Source organism: Apium graveolens, chromosome 10 (genome assembly GCF_009905375.1).
Source record: "Apium graveolens cultivar Ventura chromosome 10, ASM990537v1, whole genome shotgun sequence".
Taxonomy (NCBI): domain Eukaryota; kingdom Viridiplantae; phylum Streptophyta; class Magnoliopsida; order Apiales; family Apiaceae; genus Apium; species Apium graveolens.
The window spans coordinates 190247513-190271203 of NC_133656.1; the positions used below are offsets into that span (position 1 = coordinate 190247513).

Here is a 23691-nt window from a genome sequence, read left to right on the forward strand (position 1 = left end):
AGTTAGGAACATATGACTAATATTGATAAGTCTTCACTGTAACAGAGGACACAACAATAACATAGGGTGCATCATCTCCAATGTATAGTGTGGGATCAAACATCTCTTTCGGCTTGCCCCAAAGTGTGACGGTGCTAGTGACAGAGCTAACACAGAAGTAAGGAAGAAATATATGTTAGTATAAATAATTCCTAGATTGTTAAAATTTGGAACGTCAATCGCTACTTACTAATCAGTGAAAATTCGGATATTTCTTTTTTTGAAGTCAGCCCCGACAACCTCAACCTCTCCAAAACCATAAAAGCAACCCACTATGTCTGCAGATTTGTTGCACAGTTGGTAACATTTTAATCCGGTATAAATGAACATGTTTTGAAGGAACATAAATGAGTTATTAAATTACCTAAGCATGTGTCAGGCTAACATATTTAAAATATTTCTGAGCAAAAGGCTTGTAAACTGGGCTATTGTTTGAAACATAGTTCAGTAGAACATGACATTAAGATCATAGTAGTCTTGCAGCTTAATCAAAACGATAATTTCAGAAAAAGAAAACCAGAGATTTAGTACTCGGGATTAGAGATTTAGTGTAGCTTCCTTGGAGAATTTAAAAGTCCAGCATAATTCACGTGCTTCCTTAATTTTGTCTTTGAACACAAGTACAAATAGCAGCTATAAAAACGACCAAAATACTAATACTCTACATTCAACAAAATTCTCATCATATATCTGCTCATGCCTTCTTTTCCATTTCCATCAACCTATTTTTATATTGTACATTCCTATGTTAACACTAAAATTGAAACAAAATGCACGAAGGAGTTATCAAGTAAAATATATCCCTATTATTTGTAGATATATAATATAATATAATAATAAATTTTGTACTAGGATATACCCTTAAAAAAATAGAAAATTAACAATTTTCTCTTTCTTAAATATCAGAATTATTTTAAAAACATTGTTGTTAAAATATTCCACCAAAAGGGTATAAATTATTCACAAGTCATTGTTGTGATTATGACGTAAACAGTGCACAAATACCTTGTTCTCAATCCTCACTATCATTTTATTTACATTGGCACATTGCATCTTGTTAGGAGTATGAAACACCTAGAAAAAGTACATCCTATTTTAGATGTCATAATGAATACATTTGCATACATGATCAAACCACAATAAGAATTAATATCCAGTGTCTAACATTACAACCAACCAATTTGAAAACTTGGCACTGCTAGAATTTCGCACTTTTTAACTTCATAAATTCTAGAAAAATGACAGTGATATTAGTGTTGCTTTCTCGGAGAATTTAAACGGGATTCAATCATAAAAGCCTAGATAACAAAAAAAATTGATACAACACAAGATTACAAATATTCTATAACTAAATTACACAACAAAGTTAACACCACTACAAATTAATATTAAGAAAAATATAAACAGTGATTTAGTGCCCGGGGATTAGAGATTCAGGAAGTGGTTTTAGTGTAGCTTTCCTGGAGAATTTAAACGGAGGTTGAGCATAAAAACTTAAACAACAAATTAATATGTAAGATTAATATTGATTTTTATGAAGCTAGCACAACAACGAAGAGTTTAGCACGCAAATTATAAAGAAGTCTAATTTTAGACAGATACCCGAGAGAGTGTTCATGTTGTTAGCACGGCTTTCAAGCATGGGCAGATCCACAAACTGGAAGCCGTACTTAGGTATTACCACAACATCCTTGTCCAGTTCCACAACCTTGGTCATTGCCAAGAAAAGCAGCATCTTATCACTAGCAAGAGGCCTGTATTGGTTGGTATTTGGCGAAACCTTAACATTCTTGAGGCTATAGACCAGCCCCTCTTTGAGAAGGTGTTTAAACCGAGGAACCAAATACCTACGAATAGCAGCATGCATAAGATTTTCCTGAAATAAGACAAAATCACACATATTAAATAAAACAACAAAAGCTGGGGAGGTCATCATAGGCTAGGTTGCGGCGTTACCTTTTCATCAATCAATATCATATCCACGCTAATCAAGTTGTTATCCTTTGCGTTGACGGCATCCCAGATCCTAAAAACACGCACCCAAATCAACCAATCCTCCGCATCACCCTCAATGTCAGAAAGATAAGAGAACTTCATGCCTACACCAGTTTAGTGAAATAAAACTAATATTACTAACAGTATTCAACTAAATTTACAAAGGTACCAATTGCTAATCTACAAAAACCAACTCATAACTTAATTTACAAAGGCATTCATTGTCAAACTAATGGACTCCAACAAATTGTACTACTGCAAGCTCAAAATTAATACAAGCTAATAATCACGCCTTCAAGGTCCTAATCATAACATCGATGATAACTATAATACAAACAAATTAAACTATTATAAGCTCGGAATTAATGAAAGCTACTAATCATACTTATAAGCTTGTTATGATGCCCAACACTTAAAAGTAAGAGCCAAAAATTTTAAAACTGAAAATAAAGCTATTAATCACGCCTTGAAGGCCAAGGCCGTAATCATATCTCAATCAACTTATGGCAAATCAAAGAGCATAAAAATGACAAATAAATAGATACAACCCAAGATAAAAACAATCCAAAGCCACATCAAACAATAAAATTACTGTGACCACCAATGAATTCACCACTGTCGATCATGACTATAAAGCTAACATAATAACAAAAGTCTAATTCAAGAAAAATAATAACAACACGAGCCCATATAACTCACAACTAAATTTACACCTAACAACAAAATTTACAAAACCGCCAAACCATAAATCACCGATACAAACAAATTAAACCATTATAAACTCAGAATTAATGGAAGCTACTAATCATACTTATAAGCTCGCTATGGTGCCTAACAATTAAAAGTAAGAGTCTAAAATTTTAAAACTGAAAAAAAAAAAGAAAACATCTAAACAATCAATTGAGAAAAATGGTACCTTTTTTATGAGCTTGATGAGCCGCAGAAGAATATTGTGAAATTCAACAACAGGAACGACAGGCATGATGCAAGTATTTATATGTTAATGGCCAAGCAATTGAGAGTTCACGTAATGGCCAAACAATTAAGGGATTAGTTATATGTAACCGGCGAAGGGCTTTCAATTCCGACGTTTAAGAAAGCTAAAATGTGCAGTACATTAATTTGTGTATCTATGTATCTATATATATATAATAACACATATTTAAATAATTAATTAGAATATAAATAATAAATATCAATCGAAAGATAATAAGTCAGATTAGCTAAGCCAGTGTACATAGGAAAGGGAGAAATAAGTATACGGAGAAATAAGTATAAGGGCTTGTAAACTGTGTCACGTCAGACATCCATATAAGCACCCGTGATTTTCTTTTATACATATATATATATATATATATATATATATATATATATATATATACGAGGTTGTGATTGGAATACCTTTCAAAGAATGAAATTGAGCAAAAGAATGGAATTGAGAATGGAAGTGAGGAAGAATGGAACTGAGAAAGCATACGAATGATTATCCATTTCTGTATTGGTTTGTTAAATTTTTTTCTAAGAGCTTGTAATGAAAAATGACAAAAATAATTTTGAAAATCTTTTTATCCAAAAATATTACCCAAAAAAATTCCCAAAAGAGTTTCTCCACAAATTATTATCGGGAAAAAAAATCAAGATTATTAAAAAAACAATTTCATAAAATTATTTTTAAAAAAGATTTATTTAAATTACACACTAGATGATAACTGGTGTGAAGTAGGCACCCCAAAAAATTTATTTAAATTATTAATAGTAATACAAATAAGGTATTATTTTTTATATATTAAACATTGCATAATGAAATAATTATATTGACATCATTAATTAATATAAAAATAAAATATGTCAAATAATTATTTATATAGTCATGAGTATAAAAATACGTTTGTCGAATGATAATTTATAAAATTACACGATTTGTGCAATATAGTAGGATTAAGATAAAAAAAATTACAATTACAATAAGACTTCAATAATTATATTATCATATCAAAAACAGCATAGTAGATAGGATTACATGGGCCAATCCAAATTAGAAATCGAAGTATTACTAAAAATAAGATTTGGTTGGCTTATCGGTAAGAACTCTTTATTAATTTAATAATTAAGTAGATAGGATTATAAGCTCAATCAAAGAGCCCAATAATTGCCATTATCCAGTGCTTAGGCCGGCAGGCGGCAAGTTTAGCATGATCCCTTTTTAGTTAATAGAGATAATCTCTCAAGAATCTCCACTATTCAAAAATCATTATCTAAAAATATAAATAATATATCTTATATATAATTAGAGATTATGTAAAAAGAAATTATTTGTCAATAGAACATTTTTTAGTTATAATTTTAGTCATAACCAAATTTGTTGAACAACTAGAGACATCTATACTATACTATAATAATCAGAATGAGGTATAATTTGGTGTTTTTTTTTTGTTTGGTTTGGCTATCTCCATTTATAATCATCGGATCTTTTTAATTAAGTAATAAGATTCAAATACTAAAAAAACATACACTACTCAAGCTCCCAGGTTCGAACCCCGCCAACAACAAATATTTATATTATACTATAATAACCAGAATGAGGTATAATTTGGTATGTTTTTTTGGTTGGTTTGATTATCCCAATTTATAACCGTCGGATCTTTTTAATCAAGTGATCAGGACCGTTAGATTTAAATACTAAAAAAACATACGCTACTCAAGTTCCCAGGTTCGAATTCCGCCAACAACAAATATTAATATTATTTTATATACAATACTAAAATACCCAGGTTCGAACCCCGCCAACAACAAATATTTATATTATTATTTATACACTACCCATGATTCATGTTCGAATCCCGGCAACAACAAATACTTATATTATTATTTATAAATATACTAATAAAGTAATGATCCAATTTTTTATTATAATTTTAAATAACATAAAAATATTAATGAAGACTCGTGCCTCGTACAGGTTGTAAAACTAGTGTAACATAAATTTAGATCATCTATTACTATATTAAAATTAAAAATCGTATTTCGTCTATTATCCTATTAAAATTAGATATTTTATTTATAATAATTTAAATTAATATGAACATATCATTTTTAAAAAATAGTCAACAATCTCTCACAAATTTATTAAATCTTAGATTTAAATAATCAGGATTCTATATTATTTTAATCAACCATTTTAGCTAACTCCAACTCCACGTTCTTAGCCTTTGATTTATCGTATCCATTAATTTATTATGAAAAATTCTTTTGTATTATATGCAAAAGTGGTATTTATTTCATATTAGTTACGTAACATTGGCTGTTATAATCAGTCTCCTTCACACATAGTAGGGGTGTACGCGGTTCGGATCGGATCAGTTTTGAGGTAAAAGTTGAATCAAACCGCGAAGAGCGATTTTAGAAAATTATCATCCGCAACCGCATTTAGCGGTTGCGTTTAACCGCGTCAATTGCGGTTGCGAATTTGCGATTATTGCGAATTGGTTTGTGGTTCAACCACTTATTTTAAAATAATTAATAATTTACAAAAAAAAATTGGAAATATTAATAAATTCGAGTTTAAGTTATGTGATAAATTTACATTTTAAAATAAAATATAAACTAATGCTTCGCGTAAAGTAAGGATATTAAAAACATTATGAACGGGAATTAGAATTGGAAACATTTTCCATTTGTTTGGTTATATATCTTATAATGATCGGGAGTCTTATGAACGAAGTCTTAACATTAACCTAAGATTAATTAATAAATGTGTATACTTATTAATTTATATAATATCAACTACATTTTTGGAAATATAATTTATTATAAATATATGTTACGAGTTAAGGTTGCGGTTGCGGTTGCGATTTTGCGATTTTCAAGAATTTAAAACCGCATTCAAATCGCGAATGAGCGGTTTTAAAATTTAAATACACAACCAACCCGCGTTTCGCGATTATCCGCAAAATACGGTTCGATTGCGAGCGGTTGAGCGGTTGGATATGGTTGATCGGTTCGTCTGTACACCCCTAACACATATGCATACGACTGACATTCAAAAACAGAGTAGTTGGCACTTGCATATGTCGTCTCGCTGGTGCTGTGTCATCAATGTAGGTTGTCTTAGTAACCCATAGGGATTTATTAATGAATAATTTTGAATTATAAAAAAAGCTAGAAAAGTTTCTTAGTCAAATGTGAACAAGTCAACTTGTCACTCTCACGACCTCCAGCTCATTGTTTAAATTAAATTTAGGTTTTTAGTGAATGTAATGTACGGGTAGTTGTAAAATAAACAAATAAACATTTTTTCTTTTTGTCAGGAACTAAACAAATCTTTTTTAGTCCAGTTGTTAGGAGAGTAGTTATTCCGATTTCATTTCAGTTTTTAAACCATATTGTAACCACCACCTAAATGAAAGATTTTTGAGTTTTATGACCCAATTGCACATATATTCGAGACAAGGGAGCGGAAGATTATGAATGCAATCATCAAATCAGAGGCTGAAAAGTAGAGCTTAATCAGAGACTCTTTCCACAGTGATTATATTGCATTCTGAAGTTCAAAACAAATAAACAAGCCATGCCTCAAACATTTATGCATTCACGCTTCTCCCACAGTTTCTTACATCTTCAACGAGAAAAGGGTACATAACTAGATACATATATACATATACAGAGAGAGAGAGAATTGTGTGTTGTATCCCATTATGTTGTTTGTATATTTTTCATAATTGTTTTTGAAATTCTGTATTCATTTTGTGTAGGCTTTATTACATCCCTTCACAGGCAGAGAAGACATGCAAAAATATTGATGGGAGATGGTGAATTTCTTCCTTCATGGGTGGTTTGTTGCGAAAAGAAATTAGATTTCACAAAGAACAATATTAGCAGCAGTCGTGACAAGTCAAGAACACAGAGAAGTACACGTGTGCAAACATTTGGTGCCACTTCAGACGGTGAGGTTGTGTTACAGCCCAAAGACGATCACGGAACAACATGGCAGAGTACATTTTGTAGAAAATGGGATGCGTTTGTGACGTTTAGCCGTCCATACACTATTATTTGCACAGTAAGTACGTACAAGTGTGGTCAACAAAAAATTGATATAGTGGTTGAGTTCTTGACTTTTCTAAAAGGGTTAAGAGTTTGACTTTTATGCGTATGTTAAAAACTACTACCTCCGTCCTGTTCGATTCTATATGTTTACTATTTACACGTATTTTGAGACTTTTATAAAATATAGTTTGATAATATTTTTTTCAAATATATTTTTTTTGAATAAAAGTTTAAGCATGAAACTTTTATTCAGAAAAAAAAATTAAAAATATTGTGGAGTTATGTTTTAAATGAGAATTGAAAAACGTGCCGAAAAGTAACGTATAGATATAAATGGGACAGATGGAGTATAAGAAATATACACACGAGTCTTTGTATATTATATATTTTATTTTGAAGGAGTGGATAACATAGATAAGAGGTTGCATATTTGAAATTGCCTTGAAGATTTTACATGTTCTTGCATGACAGAGTATTGGAGTATGTTCAGTTTCTCTCCTGCCCCTGACTTCAGTTGGAGATTTCTCACCTGCATATTTTGTTGGACTAATACAGGTAATTAAGATATATTTTTTGTTTAAACGCCAATGATGTATTAACATATTTTATCGTAATTTCTTATGACATTACATAAAGAATTGAAATTTGTAGTTGTGAATAAGGTTGTCTTCGATGGATCGAATAAATGGATCATCCAATCCGAAAATACTACATCATACATTCTAAACATAAGTAAATTACAAGCATTCTAATGTTAGGTTATTACAAGGAAAAAATAAATGTAAGTAATGGCTTGGACAAATTTCCTGTAACTCAACGCATTTTTTAAAATAAAAACAAATTAAAATTCCAATCTGATGATCCATGATTCTAATGAATTCGTAAATTCGATTCAGATCCAAATCTGAATTCTGAATCTTGATATGTATTAAGAGTACTATTCAAATCTATTGACGTCCTTAACTATGAATACAAGTACATTATATTAGGTTAACTAAACCACAAAAGTCAAAACATAATAATAACCTTTTAGACTTGTTATGTACAATCTTCCTTCTATAATGAGTTTTAATTTAAATGCAGGCACTTATAGCATTTATCTGTGGGAACATCTATACGTCGGGGATAAATCAACTAGTTGATTCGGACATGGACAAAGTAATCAAACTACTTAACTAGATTTTATTCTTACAGGATGATCTCTTCCTTGGAATTGTTATTTTTATTTTTTGGCACCTACATTTAAGTGTAAAAAAATATAATTCGACTTAATACCGACCAATTATTTTTTGACACTTTTCATATGTTTATCAGATCAACAAGCCTTATCTTCCACTGGTTTCTGGAGAACTTTCCGTGGGGGAAGTGAGAGCAATTGTCACAGCATTGACTTTTATGGTTAGACACTAATCCCCTGGAGACCATCTTCACATACAGTCGTTCTCTTATACATTTACATGTGTTCAATTAAATTACAGTTAAACTTATTAAAATAATAAATTCAAGATCGGAAAAAAATAATACCTTTGAGTTTTTTTATTTTATTGATAGTAAAAATATGTTTTCTCCATTTTGATGTGATCGAAAAAAATATTATATTAGCTGGATTGTATTTAATTAATTATTATCGATTGAAGGTTTTCTCTGTTAAGTTCAATATTGATAAAACTAAAATAGTGAAAATTGCATTTCACAAGTAACTGCATTTAAAAAGTATTCCTTTTTCATTTATTTATATATATAATAATATGTCTTGTTTATGAAATGCTATTCAGTGCCTGGCCATTGGAATCATGTTTCAGTCTGCACCATTGTTCATTGGACTTCTCTCTTTTTTTCTAATTGGAACAGCATATTCTGTTGAGGTAAATTTTAGGTACTTTCATTTTAATAGCCATAATTACTTCACAAATATAGGTAGAGTTTCCTGTGCAATATACTCAAAACGTATAAGTCACGAGGTTTAGACATTTTGACTAATCAGATTGATGTAAAAAATTGTTGGGCAGCTGCCTTTTCTTAGATGGAAAACAAAACCGGCAATGGCCATATTTTCTATGGCGGGAATGTCTGGACTCACCTATCAACCTGGTGTTTTCTACCACATCCAGGTAACTAACTACATTATTGGACGCATCAAGCACTGAAAAGATGTTAACTATATGAATTGAATTGAATCATTTATATATCCATGCAGAATGCGCTCGGTAAACCAATGGTACTCTCAAGGTCAGCGGCCTTTACTACCATTTTCTTCAGCATCTTTGGAGCTGTTCTAGGATTGATCAAGGTAAACCTTGAACTATATTTATTTTAAAGGACGGAAACTATACTAATATTCATAATTTATGTAATTATTTAGGTCTAGATATATATGTTAAAAAGATTTATGTTTAGTTATTACTTACTAGTATAATCAACTTAAAATTGCACATATTTTTTTGGTATTATATATAATTTTTAAAAAATTATTTTGAATTGATTATTAAATATGCTCATTTTAAATTTTAAATAATATGACTTCATGATAATTAGATTAATCCAGGTATAAAAAAATACAATGTCTTCATTATATTTGGGACATTAGAAAAATACTATTTTAGCGAAATTATTACTTAATTGATTAGCTATAAGAGTTATTTAAAAAAGATAATATTAATTTGATTTATTTCGGGTCAGTGGTTTATAATATTTTATTTTAGCCCGATGCCCATTACTCCGACTAAATTCAACTAATTATTTTTTGGTTTATTTTTATTTTTTAAGTCCGGATCAATAAGATAATTTTGTTTTAGCCAAATAATTAGTATATATGATTTTGTTCATGTTGGTCAAATTATATGTTGATTTTATATTTAATTTTGTGTTAATTTGGATCAATTGTGTAATAAACTTTTTTATTATGGATGAATAATATATATTAACTTGTTTATCCTAATTTGATATTATAATTTTTTTAGCCCCAGTAGTCATTATTATCTTATATTAACTCGGGGCGCATAATATCAACAAAATTCAACTAATTTTATTTAGTTTGCTTAAATTTATTTCAGCCTGAAATATCAATTAGAATAATGTAGAACTCAATATTAATATGAATAAGAATATAAATTGGTAAAAGAAGTTGACTTTAATATCAATTATAATGATATAGAGTTTTATATGAAATAGAATTTAAATTGTTAGAAAAATTTGACTTTAATTTCAATTAGAATTATAATTGACCTACCTACCAATTAGAATTAGAATAATAAAATAAGGTAATTAATTAATTAAATTCAGCAAGTACCTATCACCAAATTTTTAATAATTGATGTATTATAATATAGTATAAATATTACTATATATATATGGATATTGCTCTCGGTATTTTGTTAATTCACTTAAGTTTAGAACCCCTGTGATGATGTACTAATTTTATTTAATATTAGCTTAGAATGTTTGTATTGCAAGGTTTTTTTAATATGTTAACATTTTTGTTTTATGTGTTTTAATTCAAATAGATTTGTAACATAGTTTGTCCCGAATATATATATATATATTTTTGTGAAATAGTTAGACTCGTATTAGTAAATTTATATGATAACATCTTTAAAGAATATTTTAAAATAATTTGATCTTAGATATTCGTTTTTGCTCTATTTCAAGCCTAAATAGTGAAATTTGGAAATAATATATGAACAGTGTACCGATCTACGTCAATCGAATCTTTAATTAATTAGTATTTTTTTATTTCATTGACCTCCTGCTATCTTTAATACAAAGATATCAATTTAAGATTGGGAAAATAGGGACAAATTTACTTTGTTTAGGATTTGGACCGACAATGGATTTTTGGAGAATTAAAATAAGAGCACATTCTTATCAGAGTAAAGAAGAATTTAAAGACACTCTTTCTAACCTCAGTTTGATGAACAATTATAAAATATATTATTGGATATTAGAAGCGATCTTTTTTTTTTTGACGAAATGCATTTTGATTATTCGATTAATTCATCAAGGTAATAACCAGAAATAAGAACCGCCTCACGGAATTGTTTCAGAGCAATATGCAACGAGCTATGAAGTATTGCACGCGCTATATATACATATTATCAAATTGAATAACCGGTCTATAAACCTTTTACAGCAAAATTTCGATAATCAATAAATTATAAATTTTTGAAAAAACCTCTTTTTTGGGTTAATCCAAAATTTTAATATACTATTCTAATATAGCATATATAACACATACATATGGGTAATGATCAAATAAAAATTAAAATTAAATAGAAACTTACAACCAATCTAAACTATTAAATCTACCTAATCCCCCAAAATTATCTCACCCAACTACTCTGCACTCTTCCGTACCTAATTTCAACTTTTTCCCTCCGTTTTTAATTTGATTTTTCCCGTCAAACCATAAGTTTTTTTTAAAATCTGATTTCACTGTATTTTTCTACATCTCTCAACGATCGATTTACATACCATATGTGTTATATTTCGAACTAATTTTTTTAAAAAAATTATTAGATTTCTAATTTATATTCTAAATTTATTTCTATTGGAGTAGTCTATATATATATATATATACATATAGGAGAACGATCAAATACAAACTAAAATTAAAATAAAAATTTAGAACCAATCTAAGCCATTAGATTTACCTAATCTAATGGTCCCCCTAAATCACCCCACACAACTACTCTGCACCCTCCCACACCCAATTTCATCTTTTCCCCTCCGTTTTTAATTTGATTTTTCCCATCAAACCGTAAGAATTTTTTAAAATCCGATTTCACTTTATTTTTCTACATCTCTGAACGATCGATTTGCATACCATATATATTATATTTCGAATTAATTTTTTTAAAAAAATTATTTGGTTTTTAATTTATATTCTAAATAGGTTTCTATTGGAGTAGTCCCCTATACATATATATATACTAGTTTAAAACCAGTGCGATGAACGGATGCACAATTTTTTTTACTATTATATAATCTTTTAAACAAAAATATTTGAATTGAATTTTTTAAATTTGTTCATTAATTTTTTTATTTATACCTTTTTAAATGATATAACTTCGTGATAATTATATTAATACACTTATATGTTCATAGTTTTTTAAAAATATTATTATATCGATTTTATAGTTTTGAGAATAAAAATACAATGTTTCTATTATGTTGGAACTTTAACAAAAATATTATTTTTGAGAGGTTATTACTTAATCAATAAACTATAAGAGCTATTTGAAAAAAATAATAGTACAAATTGAATGATATAGTTTTATTGATCATTTTACGTGTGTTTTAAAAATAAAAATAAAAATAATCTTGTTTAGTTAAAATTTAATTTTTGGCTCATATCAATAGGATACAATTATGATAATCTGATATTAATTTAATTTATCCCGATTTACTTTATTTTATTTTATCCCGATGCCCATTATTAAGACCAAATTCAACTAATTAAATTTAGTTTACCTTTAATTTTTTATGTCCGGAACAATAACATAATTTTGCTTTAGCCTGAATAATTAATATATATGATTTTATTTTAGTTGGTTGAATTATGTTTTAATTATCTTGGATGATTAATTAATATATATTATTTTGTTTATCCTAGTTCAATATAATATAATTTTTTAGACAGATCGATAGTACTTATATTTTTTCTTAACCCGATGCACATTATATCAACTAAATTCAACAATTATATTTAGTTTAATTAAATTTATTTTATTCTGAAAGATCAATTAGAATAATATAAACTAAATATTAATTAAAATTTATAATCAGTAGAAGAAGCTAACTTTAATATAATTAATAATAATATTGAGTTGGATATGAAATATAATTTAAATTGATAGAGGAAGTTGACTCCAATATTACTAAGAATTGGAATTGACCGATCGACTAACTAACCAGTTATATATAGAATAATTAATTAAGGCTGATTAAGTAATTTCAGCAAATACCGATCGACCGACTAATAAACTTTTAATATTTAGTCTATTATAATATTATAATATAGTATAGATAGTATTGATAGTATAGAAGATAGATAGATTGATAGATAAGCAACATATGTTAAAAAGAATTGTCCCTAATCTTTTTAGAGAAAAAATTATTTTATTTTCAGAAAATAAAAAAGACAACATGTTTTACTTTAAAAAGGCATAGATTAAAAAGAATTGTCTAAAATATTTGTAAAGAAAGAGTTGTTTTAGTTGGTGAAAATAAAAAAGTAATGTATTTTACTTATAAAGGTAATTGGTTAGATATTAATTAAGTAAGGAAAATTGTGTAAAATATTATTTTTTTAAGAAAGGGCAATTATGTAATTGGAGGAATGATCGTAAAGTTTCGTATTTAATATCATAATATAGATAGATAAATAATTCGACCTCAAAAATCAAATATTTTTTTTATTTTCTTTACGTAATTGAATCGTAAGATAATGCTTACTTTAAATATTTTTTTATCGTAGGTAACCCACAGTCGCTACCATTCGGGTGCGCACTGGGTAAATCTGCGGGCTCACGCAATAGCATACAAACCACGTGAAACAACGTAAACCGCATTTAAGCTACACTTTAAGTATATTTGTCTTTACATTAATAATAAAAATTATATAAAACAAATATTTTTTACTGTGGACTCGTACAAAATACTGTGAATCTGCGATTAATACATATAATCAAACAAATGTGTGCGTGAGTAAACGAAATCAAACGGAGGAAAAAAAGATATAAACAGAAGAGAGATCCTCGAGTCCAGTTGAAACTGTCTCCTTAAAGCTATTTCGCCTCTCACCGTGTGTGCGAGTCGATAGCCTCCTAGGATAAAACGAGGTAGCGGCGGCGTTACGGATAACGAGCACCTTTAGCGAGCTTGAACGGATACGAAACTATCACCGAGAGAGAGAGAGAGAGTTTTGTGTTTAAAGGCGAATATGTTTTTGGTGTGTCTAACCCTAACGCCTTAGAGGTGTTTATATAGGTGTAGATAGACTTGTGCGCTACTCTTTTCCATAATTAAATATCATTAATTATAGAATCGGTGTAATACTTGCAAGTTACTCTATTCCATAAATAATCTGAAACAGAATCAGATTAAATATATCAAGACATACACCATATCAATTAATTTGAAACAAAATCAAATTAATTTATGCCATAATATTTGAGCCAAATTCTAATGGAAAATAATAATTTCCATTATTAAGAGAATATCATCATATCTCACACATCTTTTAGTCATAATGCTCAAAATATGACTTACCAATATGGGACTTATGCCCATATTTTCCAACAATCCCCCACATGGGTGAGATTGGTGATCTTAGTAGCACACACCAGACAGATAGACAGACACGGAGTTTGACTTGGTGATAGTTTCTTCGATCATATATAGCATACGATAGGTAGAGAATGCTCCTTGAACCTTCGCTCGAGTAAGCATACCGACTTTACTGGTAGACAGTAGACGTGCTTGTCCTTGAACTGTTCGACCGTTTGTGTAAACGATGATATACTTATCACTATATCGTTTCTGACTCGTTCAGCTCTCATGAGTATGTCCATTTTGGCCATGGAATATCGTCCTGGTTCTGCAGAAGTTTCTAAAGAATTGTGCCTCGCAATTCTCCTTTGAAGCGGCCCCACTTCTCTCCCACATAGGTGATCTTTATCTTATAGAGTAACCCGCGTTTACTCAACTGAATTCCATGTGTTCACTCCTGAGCTCCATGTATTCATCAAAGATCATTAAAAGCTCAAAGCTTAACCTCGTACCTTACGGGTCTCACTGTTTCCTCATCATAGGAACAGGCCAGGGGTTACCCCCACAGTGATTTGGTCATCATGATTTAGTTGTCCCATTGAACCAAGTTTTTGGGATCTCCAGTCATCAATGGTTGGGTGTCCACCATGATGCCGTTAAGCAATAGGCTTAAGGCCCATCCCTCTCGATGATTTCTCAACCACTTCTCTTGATAACCCTTTGGTTAGTGGATCCGCGATATTATCTTTTGACGGTATATAGTCAATAGTGATAATTCCGGTTGAGATCAATTATCTAATGGAACTGTGTTGTCGTCGTATATGACGAGACTTTCCATTATACATCGTGCTCTGCGCTCTGCCAATAGCGGATTGACTATCACAATGAATCCCTATTGCAGTTACAGGCTTTGGCCATCTTGGAATATCCTCCAGAAACTGACGTAGATATTCAGCCTCTTCGGCGCATTTATCTAGTGCCACAAACTCAGCTTCCATCGTGGAATGAGTTATCATCGTTTATTTTGAGGATTTCCATGATATTGCCACTCCAGCTAATGTAAACACATAGCCACTCGTAGACTTAAGTGCTTTCTTGCTAGATATCCAATTTGCATCAGTATATCCTTCTAATACTGCTGGGTATCTGCCATAGTGCAGTCCATAGTCTCGAGTTCCCCTCAAGTACCTTAGTACCCTTATGATCACTTTCCAGTGATCAGCTCCCGGATTACTCGTAAACCTACTCAACTTACTAATTGAGTATGCAATGTCTGGTCTTGTACAACTCATGAGGTACATCAGACTACCAATTATCCTCGAGTATTCCAATTGGGAAACAGCTACACCTTTGTTCTTGGATAGGTGCAAAGTCATATCCTCAGGTGTCCTAGCTTTCTCAAAGTCATCCTTAAGAAACTTCTAAAGGATCTTGTCAACATAATGTGGTTGACTTAATGCGAGACCCTCTGATGTTCTAGAAATTTGAATTCCCAGAATTACATTTGCTAGTCCCATGTCTTTCATGTCGAATCTTGATTTCAACATGTCCTTGGTAGATTTGATCACTTTATCATTGCTTCCGGCAATAAGTAGATCATCAACATATAGCGTCATCATGACATAGCCATTGTCATTCTCCTTGACATAGCTGTTCTCGTTATCCTTGTAATAGGCACAACTATCACATTCATTGATTTTGAAGCCATTGGCCAGCACGACCTCATCAAATTTTTCATGCCATTTCATAGGCGCTTGTTTCAAACCATACAATGATTTCACCAATCTACAAACTTTCCTTTCTTGTCCTGGGACAACAAATCCTTCGGGTTGTTCCATATAGATTTCCTCATCTATGTCCCCATTTAGGAAGGCTGTTTTCACATCCATTTGATGTACAGTTAGATTACGCATTGCAGCAATAGCAAACATCATCCTTACGGACGTTATTCTCGTTACAGGAGAATATGTATCAAAATAATCAAGCCCTTTTTGTTGCTTGTATCCTTTAATCACAAGTCTGGCCTTATACTTATCAATAGTGCCATCAGTTTTCAACTTCTTCTTGAAAACCCACTCGCTACCTAATGGTTTGCAACCAGTTGGCAAGTCCACTAATTCCCAAGTATGATTTTTCATAATTGAATCAACTTCATTCTTGATGGCCTCTTTCCACATAGGCCCATCAGGTGAGGTAACCGCCTCCTTATAAGTTTTTGGGTCACCTTCTTCGAGCAAATAGGTCATAAAATCAGACTCATAGGATTTCTCCGTTCGTTGTCTTTTGCTCCTTCTCACTATCCCCACATTTTCGTCTTCACTTTCGTCACTCTCATTATCGTCATCTACAGACTCATGGGATCGTTTAGACGTCGTAGGTTGTTGGTTTCCTGGATTACAGGGAAGCATCGTCTCAAAGAATGAGGCATTCCTTGATTCCATAATGGTATTCTTTTGAATATCAGGAATCTTGGATTCATGAATAAGAAACCGATATGCAGTGCTGTGTGGAGGATATCCGATGAAGATACAATTCACAGTCTTAGGACCTATCTTCACCTTCTTCGGTGTAGGGATCAGTACCTTTGCAAGGCACCCCCATACTTTCAGGTGTTGGTACTTGGTTTCTTTTTCTTCCACATTTCATAAGGACTTACATCCTTATTCTTGCGCATCGTAATATTTAAAATATTATTTGCGCTTAGGATGGCTTCTCCCCACATCGATTATGGAAGCCCAGAGCTTAACAACATCGCATTCATCATTTCTTTCAGAGTGCGATTCTTCCTTTCAACCACACCGTTTGACTGAGGGGAGTATGGTGCAGTGACCTCATGGATTATACCATGTTGTGAACAGAATTCTCCAAATGGTTCAACATATTCACCTCCACGATCACTTCGTATCGCTTTGATTTTCTCAGTCTGTTGTGTCTTAACTTCTTCCTTATAGATTTTAAATTTATCTATAGCTTCGTCTTTGGTTTTCAACAAATATACATAGCAGTATTTTGTACAATCATCAATGAATGTAATAAAATACTTGTTTCCTCCTCTTGTTGGAGCGAATTTTAAATTACATATGTCGCTATGTATTAGGTCTAGCACTTTGGTGTTCCTTTCCACACGTTTAAATGATGATCTCGTTAATTTTGCCTCAACACAAGTCTCACACTTATGTTTTGAATCGATAGTAAGTTTAGGTATGTATTCTTTTGCACTTAAACGTCGTAAAATGTCATAATTTACATGTCCTAATCTAGCATGCCATAAATTAGGAGACTCAAGCAAGTAAGCAGAAGAATTCTTCATTTCATTATCGTCCTTAACGGACATTACATTGAGCTTAAAAAGCCCATCGGTTAAATAACCCTTGCCTACAAACATACCACTCTTAGACAAAATTACTTTATCTGACTCTATTATAATGCGAAAGCCATGCTTACTCAACAGAGAACCAGACACAAGGTTCTTGCAAATATCAGGCACATAAAGTACATTCTTCAAAGTCAGATTCTTCCCAGAGGTCATCTTCAGGATCACCGTGCCTTCACCCTCAATGGTAGAAGTTGCTGAATTCCCCATGTAGAGCTTCTCACCAGCATCAGAAGCTTTGAGGCTAGAGAAAATCGCCTTGTCTGAGCAAACATGCCTAGTAGCACCAGTATCAATCCACCATTCATGTGGATTAGAACCGACCAGGTTCACTTCAGAGACCGTAGCACAGAGGTCTATATCACCCATATCCTTGGAGATATTCTCTACCACGTTTGCTTCTTTCTTCTTGTTGGGCTTCTTGGGCTTCTTGCAGTCAGAAGACCTATGACCAACTTTATCACAGTTGTAGCACTTCCCCTGAAATTTCGACTTCGAAATCCCTCCTTTGGGTGCCAGCTTTGCCCCTTTACTAGAATTAGTCTTCTTGGGCTTGGAGCTTTGAGCATGCTCCACCATGTTTTCCTTCTCAGTGGCAACATTAACTTTCTTCTCGGACCCTCTGTTGTCTTCTTCAATACGAAGTCTAACAATAAGATCCTCCATAGACATCTCCTTTCACTTGTGCTTAAGGTAGTTCTTGAAATCTTTCCATCCAGGTGGAAGCTTTTCAATAACAGCAGCAACTTGGAAAGACTCACTTATGACCATTCTCTCAGCATGAATGTCATGAATGATCACCTGCAGTTCCTGCACCTGACTGACCACAGTCTTAGAGTCTGTCATCTTATAATCAAGAAAGCGGCCAACAATCCACTTCTTTGCCCCAGCGTCCTCGGTTTTATACTTATGGTCAAGTGACTCCCATAAGACCTTAGCTGTTGGCTTCGCGCTGTATACGTTATACAACGGGTCAGACAAACAATTTAACACATAGTTCCGACAGATGTAGTCGGAGTGCTTCCAAGCATCAGCAGCATACACAGTCTGCATGTTACTCTCTGCAGTGAGCAACGGTGGTTCTTCCTTAAGGAAGCGATCCATATGCAACGTGGTCAGATAAAAGTGCATCTTTTGTTGCCAACGTTTGAAGTTCGTTCCGTTGAACTTCTCAGGTTTTTCAGCATGTGCAGCAGGCACAGTTGGCATAACAGGTGCAGCAGGCACCACAGGTGGAACAGATGGTACGTGCGTCTGTACTACAGGTGTATGCACACCAGTAGGCACCGCAGGTATGATCGGAGGAGTGAATCATGCCGATATATGTCCAAAAGGAACACTAAACTGTCCAATGACAGTGTGTCCCACAGGCACATGTCCCGAAGGCACATGTCCAACAGGCGTTTGACCCCCATCAGATCGTACGATCCGTGCGTTAGGGTTAATCGGCTGCTGGTGAACCCCATCAGATCCAGTGATCTGTGCGTTGGGATCAGCCGTCATGTTCATCGAATCGTTCACAGTTTGGTTCTCCATCGATCTGTTACTCAACAAAACAAGCAGATACAGATGTATCAGTCACAGATGTATATAAAATAAATAGCTTTAAGATTGTGAATACAATCTGCGATTAATACATATAATCAAACAAATGTGTGCGTGAGTAAACGAAATCAAACGGAGGAAAAAAAGATATAAACAGAAGAGAGATCCTCGAGTCCAGTTGAAACTGTCTCCTTAAAGTTATTTCGCCTTTCACCGTATGTGCGAGTCGATAGTCTCCCAGGATAAAACGAGGTAGCGGCGGCGTTACGGATAACGAGCACCTTCAGCGAGTTTGAACGGGTACGAAACTATCACCGAGAGAGAGAGAGAGAGAGTTTTGTGTTTAAAGGCGAATATGTTTTTGGTGTGTCTAACCGTAACGCCTTCGAGGTGTTTATATAGGTGTAGATAGACTTGTGCGCTACTCTTTTCCATAATTAAATATCACTAATTATGGAATCGGTGTAATACTTGCAAGCTACTCTATTCCATAAATAATCTGAAACAGAATCAGATTAAATATATCAAGACATACACCATATCAATTAATCTGAAACAAAATCAAATTAATTTATGCCATAATATTTGAGCCGAATTCTAATGGAAAATAATAATTTCCATTATTAAGTGAATATCATCATATCTCACAAATCTTTTAGTCATAATGCTCAAAATATGACTTACCAATATGAGACTTATACCCATATTTTCCAACAAATACATCTGCGACAGCTACTGGTTAGAGGTGCATATAATTTTAACTTTTGCATTGATTTAAAAACAGAGAGTTTTTTGCATTGTCTTAAACGATTAGATGAGATTGTTGTTGGTGTCGAGAAATAAGGATGATGATGTTAAGTTGTTCTTATAAAACAGTTAAGAATTTATGGATTGTTATAGTCAAGGAGTTTAACAAAGTTTTTAAATAAAATAAACAATTAAGTAGTTGAAAAAGGTAATTTATTAGTTATTAATGGTTATAATATTATAATTCTATTTTATTAAATAAACTTGTTTGTGATATTTAGAGAAATTATTTTAATTGAGAGAAATAAAAAAATAACGTGTTACAATTGAAAATGATTTTTATTTTTTTCTATTATTATAATTCGATTATTAAGGCTAATAAAACTTTCAAGTAAAATAAGGGTAGTTTAGTAAATTCAGTGTGTAACAAAAAACAGGTATCGTTCCAAAGTTTTCAATATTTCATCTTTTATATAATATATATATATATATTCTAAAATAATAATTAGCAAAGGTCTAAAGCGGACACTTTGGGTGTAAGAAAAGATAAATAATTAATTACTAATCTCTTCTTAGTTCCTTCCATCAAGTAGTATATATCAAAATGAATAATCAATCTATAAAACTTAGAGCAAAATTTGATTAACCATTATATTGGTATGGATTTTTGAAAAATGCTATTTTTTGAGTTAGTGCAAAATTGTAATAAATTATTCTAATATAGCACAGATATACTAAAAACAATAATTGGCAAAGATTTAAAGCAGACACTCTCGTTGTAAGAAAAGATAAATAATTAGTTATTTTATTTATTAATATACATATGAATTGTGATAGGGGAGTGAAAAAAATGTAATTTAATGGAGAAAATAAGAAAATCTAGTAAAATGATAGGATCAAATATTCTTATATGGATAAAATAAATAGATGTATAAAATTTTACTATTATTTTTGAAATTTATATATAACATAAGGGAAATGATCAAATACAAACTAAAATTAAAATAGAAACTAGGAATCAATCTAAGCCATTAGATCTACCTAATCTAATGGTCCCCCTAAATCAACCCACCCAACTACTCTGCACCTTCTCACACTCAATTTCAGTTTTTCCCACACCCAATTTCAGTTTTTTCTCTCCGTTTTTAATTTGATTTTTCCCGTCAAGCCGTAAGTTTTTTTTAAAATCCGATTTCACTATATTTTTCTACATCTCTCAACGATCAATTTGCATATCATATGTGTTATATTTCGAATTAATTTGTTTTTTAAAATAATTTGATTTTTAATTTCTATTTTAAATTGGTTTTTATTGGAGGAGAAATATGAAAAGAAAATTGTATACAAAGGGGATATACTGAGTAGCAAATTTCTGATGTTTTAACATGGTACTATAACCTAACATGTGAATCATATACATATACAGCTTTAGTTTTAATTATAAATTATCACAATATACTACACTGGAACAGGACATACCTGATGTTGAAGGTGACAAAGCGTGCGGCAACCAGACATTCTGTGTCAGATATGGCAAGGAGAAAGTTAGTAACTATTCACCAACTCATAATTTATCAACATGTCTATATAGTTTATATATTTTTCACACATCATCTGTCGATGATCATTGACAGATTACTAGCAACTTTTGTTTCGCAGATTGTTTAGATGACTTCACATAATTTTACAGGTCTTTTCTCTCAGCCTAAATATCCTGCTAATTGCCTATGGGTCTGCTGTGGCTTTAGGAGCCTCTTCCTCGCTCCTAATCTGCAAGATTGTGTCTGTAAGTTTTATGTCTAGGACGTGAGGAATCCAACTCTAGACCTTTTTAGACAAGCCAAGACCTCAACCACAGGTTCCAGCTAGTAACCTTAATTACTTACATATCTTTTGAGATTCTTTTTCCTACTTTTTCAGGTGATCGGTCATACTACACTTGCCTCCCTCCTTATGCTCCGAGCAAATTCTATTAATCTGGAAGATCCTGTATCAACACAGTCCTTTTATATGTTTTTATTTAAGGTAAATGTTACTATGTTTTAACCTCTGCTTTTTAATAACACACACTTGACTAAATACACTGTCCTCATTTGCATCTTTTCTTGCAGCTGCTTTATGCCGAGTATGCCCTGATTCAATTTATGCGCTGATCAAAGATTTATATATATTTACAACTGGTCTATAAAAACAAATGAAGGACACTTGCCAAATCTAGAATTCTTCGACATTTACGTCTTCCAAGATATTTGTGTCAGCGGTTTCATTTCATTCATAGTTATAAATAACTCCATACTTTTTTTTGGCTAAATATAATTAAGTACTTTTGGTTTCGCTCTTATCACCCACTGTGGATTTATTATCGATGGGATTTACGATCTTTTTTAAGGGAAAGATTTACGATCTTTTGCTTTCAATTAGTTGTTGTTTTTTCAAAGCATTCAATTAAGTGTTTTTTGGTAGAGAAAAAGTTGGCAATATCTTGTATCTGCTTTTGATTAAACCTCAAGTATATGTTAACATGCTCGAGTTTTATTACATAGATTTTATCCACCATTTTTTATCTATTAAAAATAGGGGGTATTGGTCTCAAATTTCATTTTTTGAGATAAAATTGAGATAAAATGACGTTTAATATCACTTTCTGAAATTATGAGCATGAAGTAACTTCAAAACGGATGTGCGTGTTCCGTTTGAAAAAATTGTTGAAAATGTAATTGCGGCTTCTGTTTGATTTTTTATTTTTATTTTTTAAAAAGGCAAAACGCAAGTTCAACTGACGTTACTTCTTTATTTATTTTTTTAAACAACATAAAACGCAACGTAACACTTTATTTAAGGTGCTAAAACGTAAGTTGAAATTCCAATTTTTGAAGGTAACGACTTCAGGGATGGCGCCCGGGGGCTGGGGCTGTGTCTCGATCTCCTATTTGCGAAATTTTATTTTTAAAAATTTAAAAAGAAGCAAATACAACTACAAGTTATGTTTGAGCCCGACAAAACATTATCCTGAATTCCATTTTCAATATTAGAACGTAAAATGCAACTAAGTTTTTGTTAAATAAGAAAAATGATACGCAAGACTCCATTTTGAAGTGACATCTAAGATCATCTTTTCATAAAATGACATTTTCCCCCCAAATAAAATATTTAGGACCTTTTTTCAACTTAATGATAGGAATGCGCAACTCTTCTTTTCTCTCTTAAAAAAGAAAACCATTAATGTTCAACCATATGTTATAGTAATAAATTAATTTACTCATTTTAAGAAATAGGCACATCTTCGTACTAATCACTAACTAGATTAAATCCTGCACGGATATTCGTTAATATTTAAAATTTTTATGTATCCCGTCATATTATAATTTTAAAATATCTATATAAATATATAATAATTATAAATGTATAATAAAAATTATAGGATAACCCGTGGTCGTAGTTGAGTAGGATAAGTATACTATATCTGGTAGTTTATTAATTTAGTATTTTAGGTTATATATAACACTATTTATTTATTTCTTTTAATAATAGGATAAGGTATGACTGTAGTTTAGTAGGGTAAGTAGAATATGTACGTAGTAGTTTAATAATTTAATAGTTTAGCAAATATATAACACTTATTTTTTAATAATCAAAATTGGAGAATAACCGTTGACCAAATTATATCTCATTTCGGTTAT

At 31.5% G+C, this 23691-nt stretch overlaps 1 protein-coding gene across 1 annotated transcript; it reads left to right on the plus strand.

The window, feature by feature from the left end:
• The first annotated feature begins 6348 nt into the window (after positions 1-6348).
• LOC141692876 (umbelliferone 6-dimethylallyltransferase, chloroplastic-like) lies at positions 6349-22342 on the plus strand. The gene is made up of 12 exons (XM_074497826.1): positions 6349-6665; positions 6786-7090; positions 7549-7632; positions 8161-8235; positions 8392-8475; positions 8853-8942; positions 9087-9188; positions 9275-9367; positions 21484-21555; positions 21702-21797; positions 21932-22036; positions 22123-22342. Exons 1-12 carry the CDS (start codon positions 6602-6604, stop codon positions 22162-22164), a joined length of 1212 nt encoding a protein of 403 aa, XP_074353927.1. The 5' UTR covers positions 6349-6601; the 3' UTR covers positions 22165-22342.
• The last annotated feature ends 1349 nt before the right edge of the window (positions 22343-23691 follow it).

Bases quoted from the DNA above. Each gene is read 5' to 3' on its own strand.
- LOC141692876 (XM_074497826.1), top strand. From the start codon at position 6,602: ATGCCTCAAACATTTATGCATTCACGCTTCTCCCACAGTTTCTTACAT. The intron at 9,189-9,274 runs GTAACTAACTAC...ATATCCATGCAG, and splicing joins GTGTTTTCTACCACATCCAG to AATGCGCTCGGTAAACCAAT. The intron at 22,037-22,122 runs GTAAATGTTACT...CTTTTCTTGCAG, and splicing joins TTTATATGTTTTTATTTAAG to CTGCTTTATGCCGAGTATGC.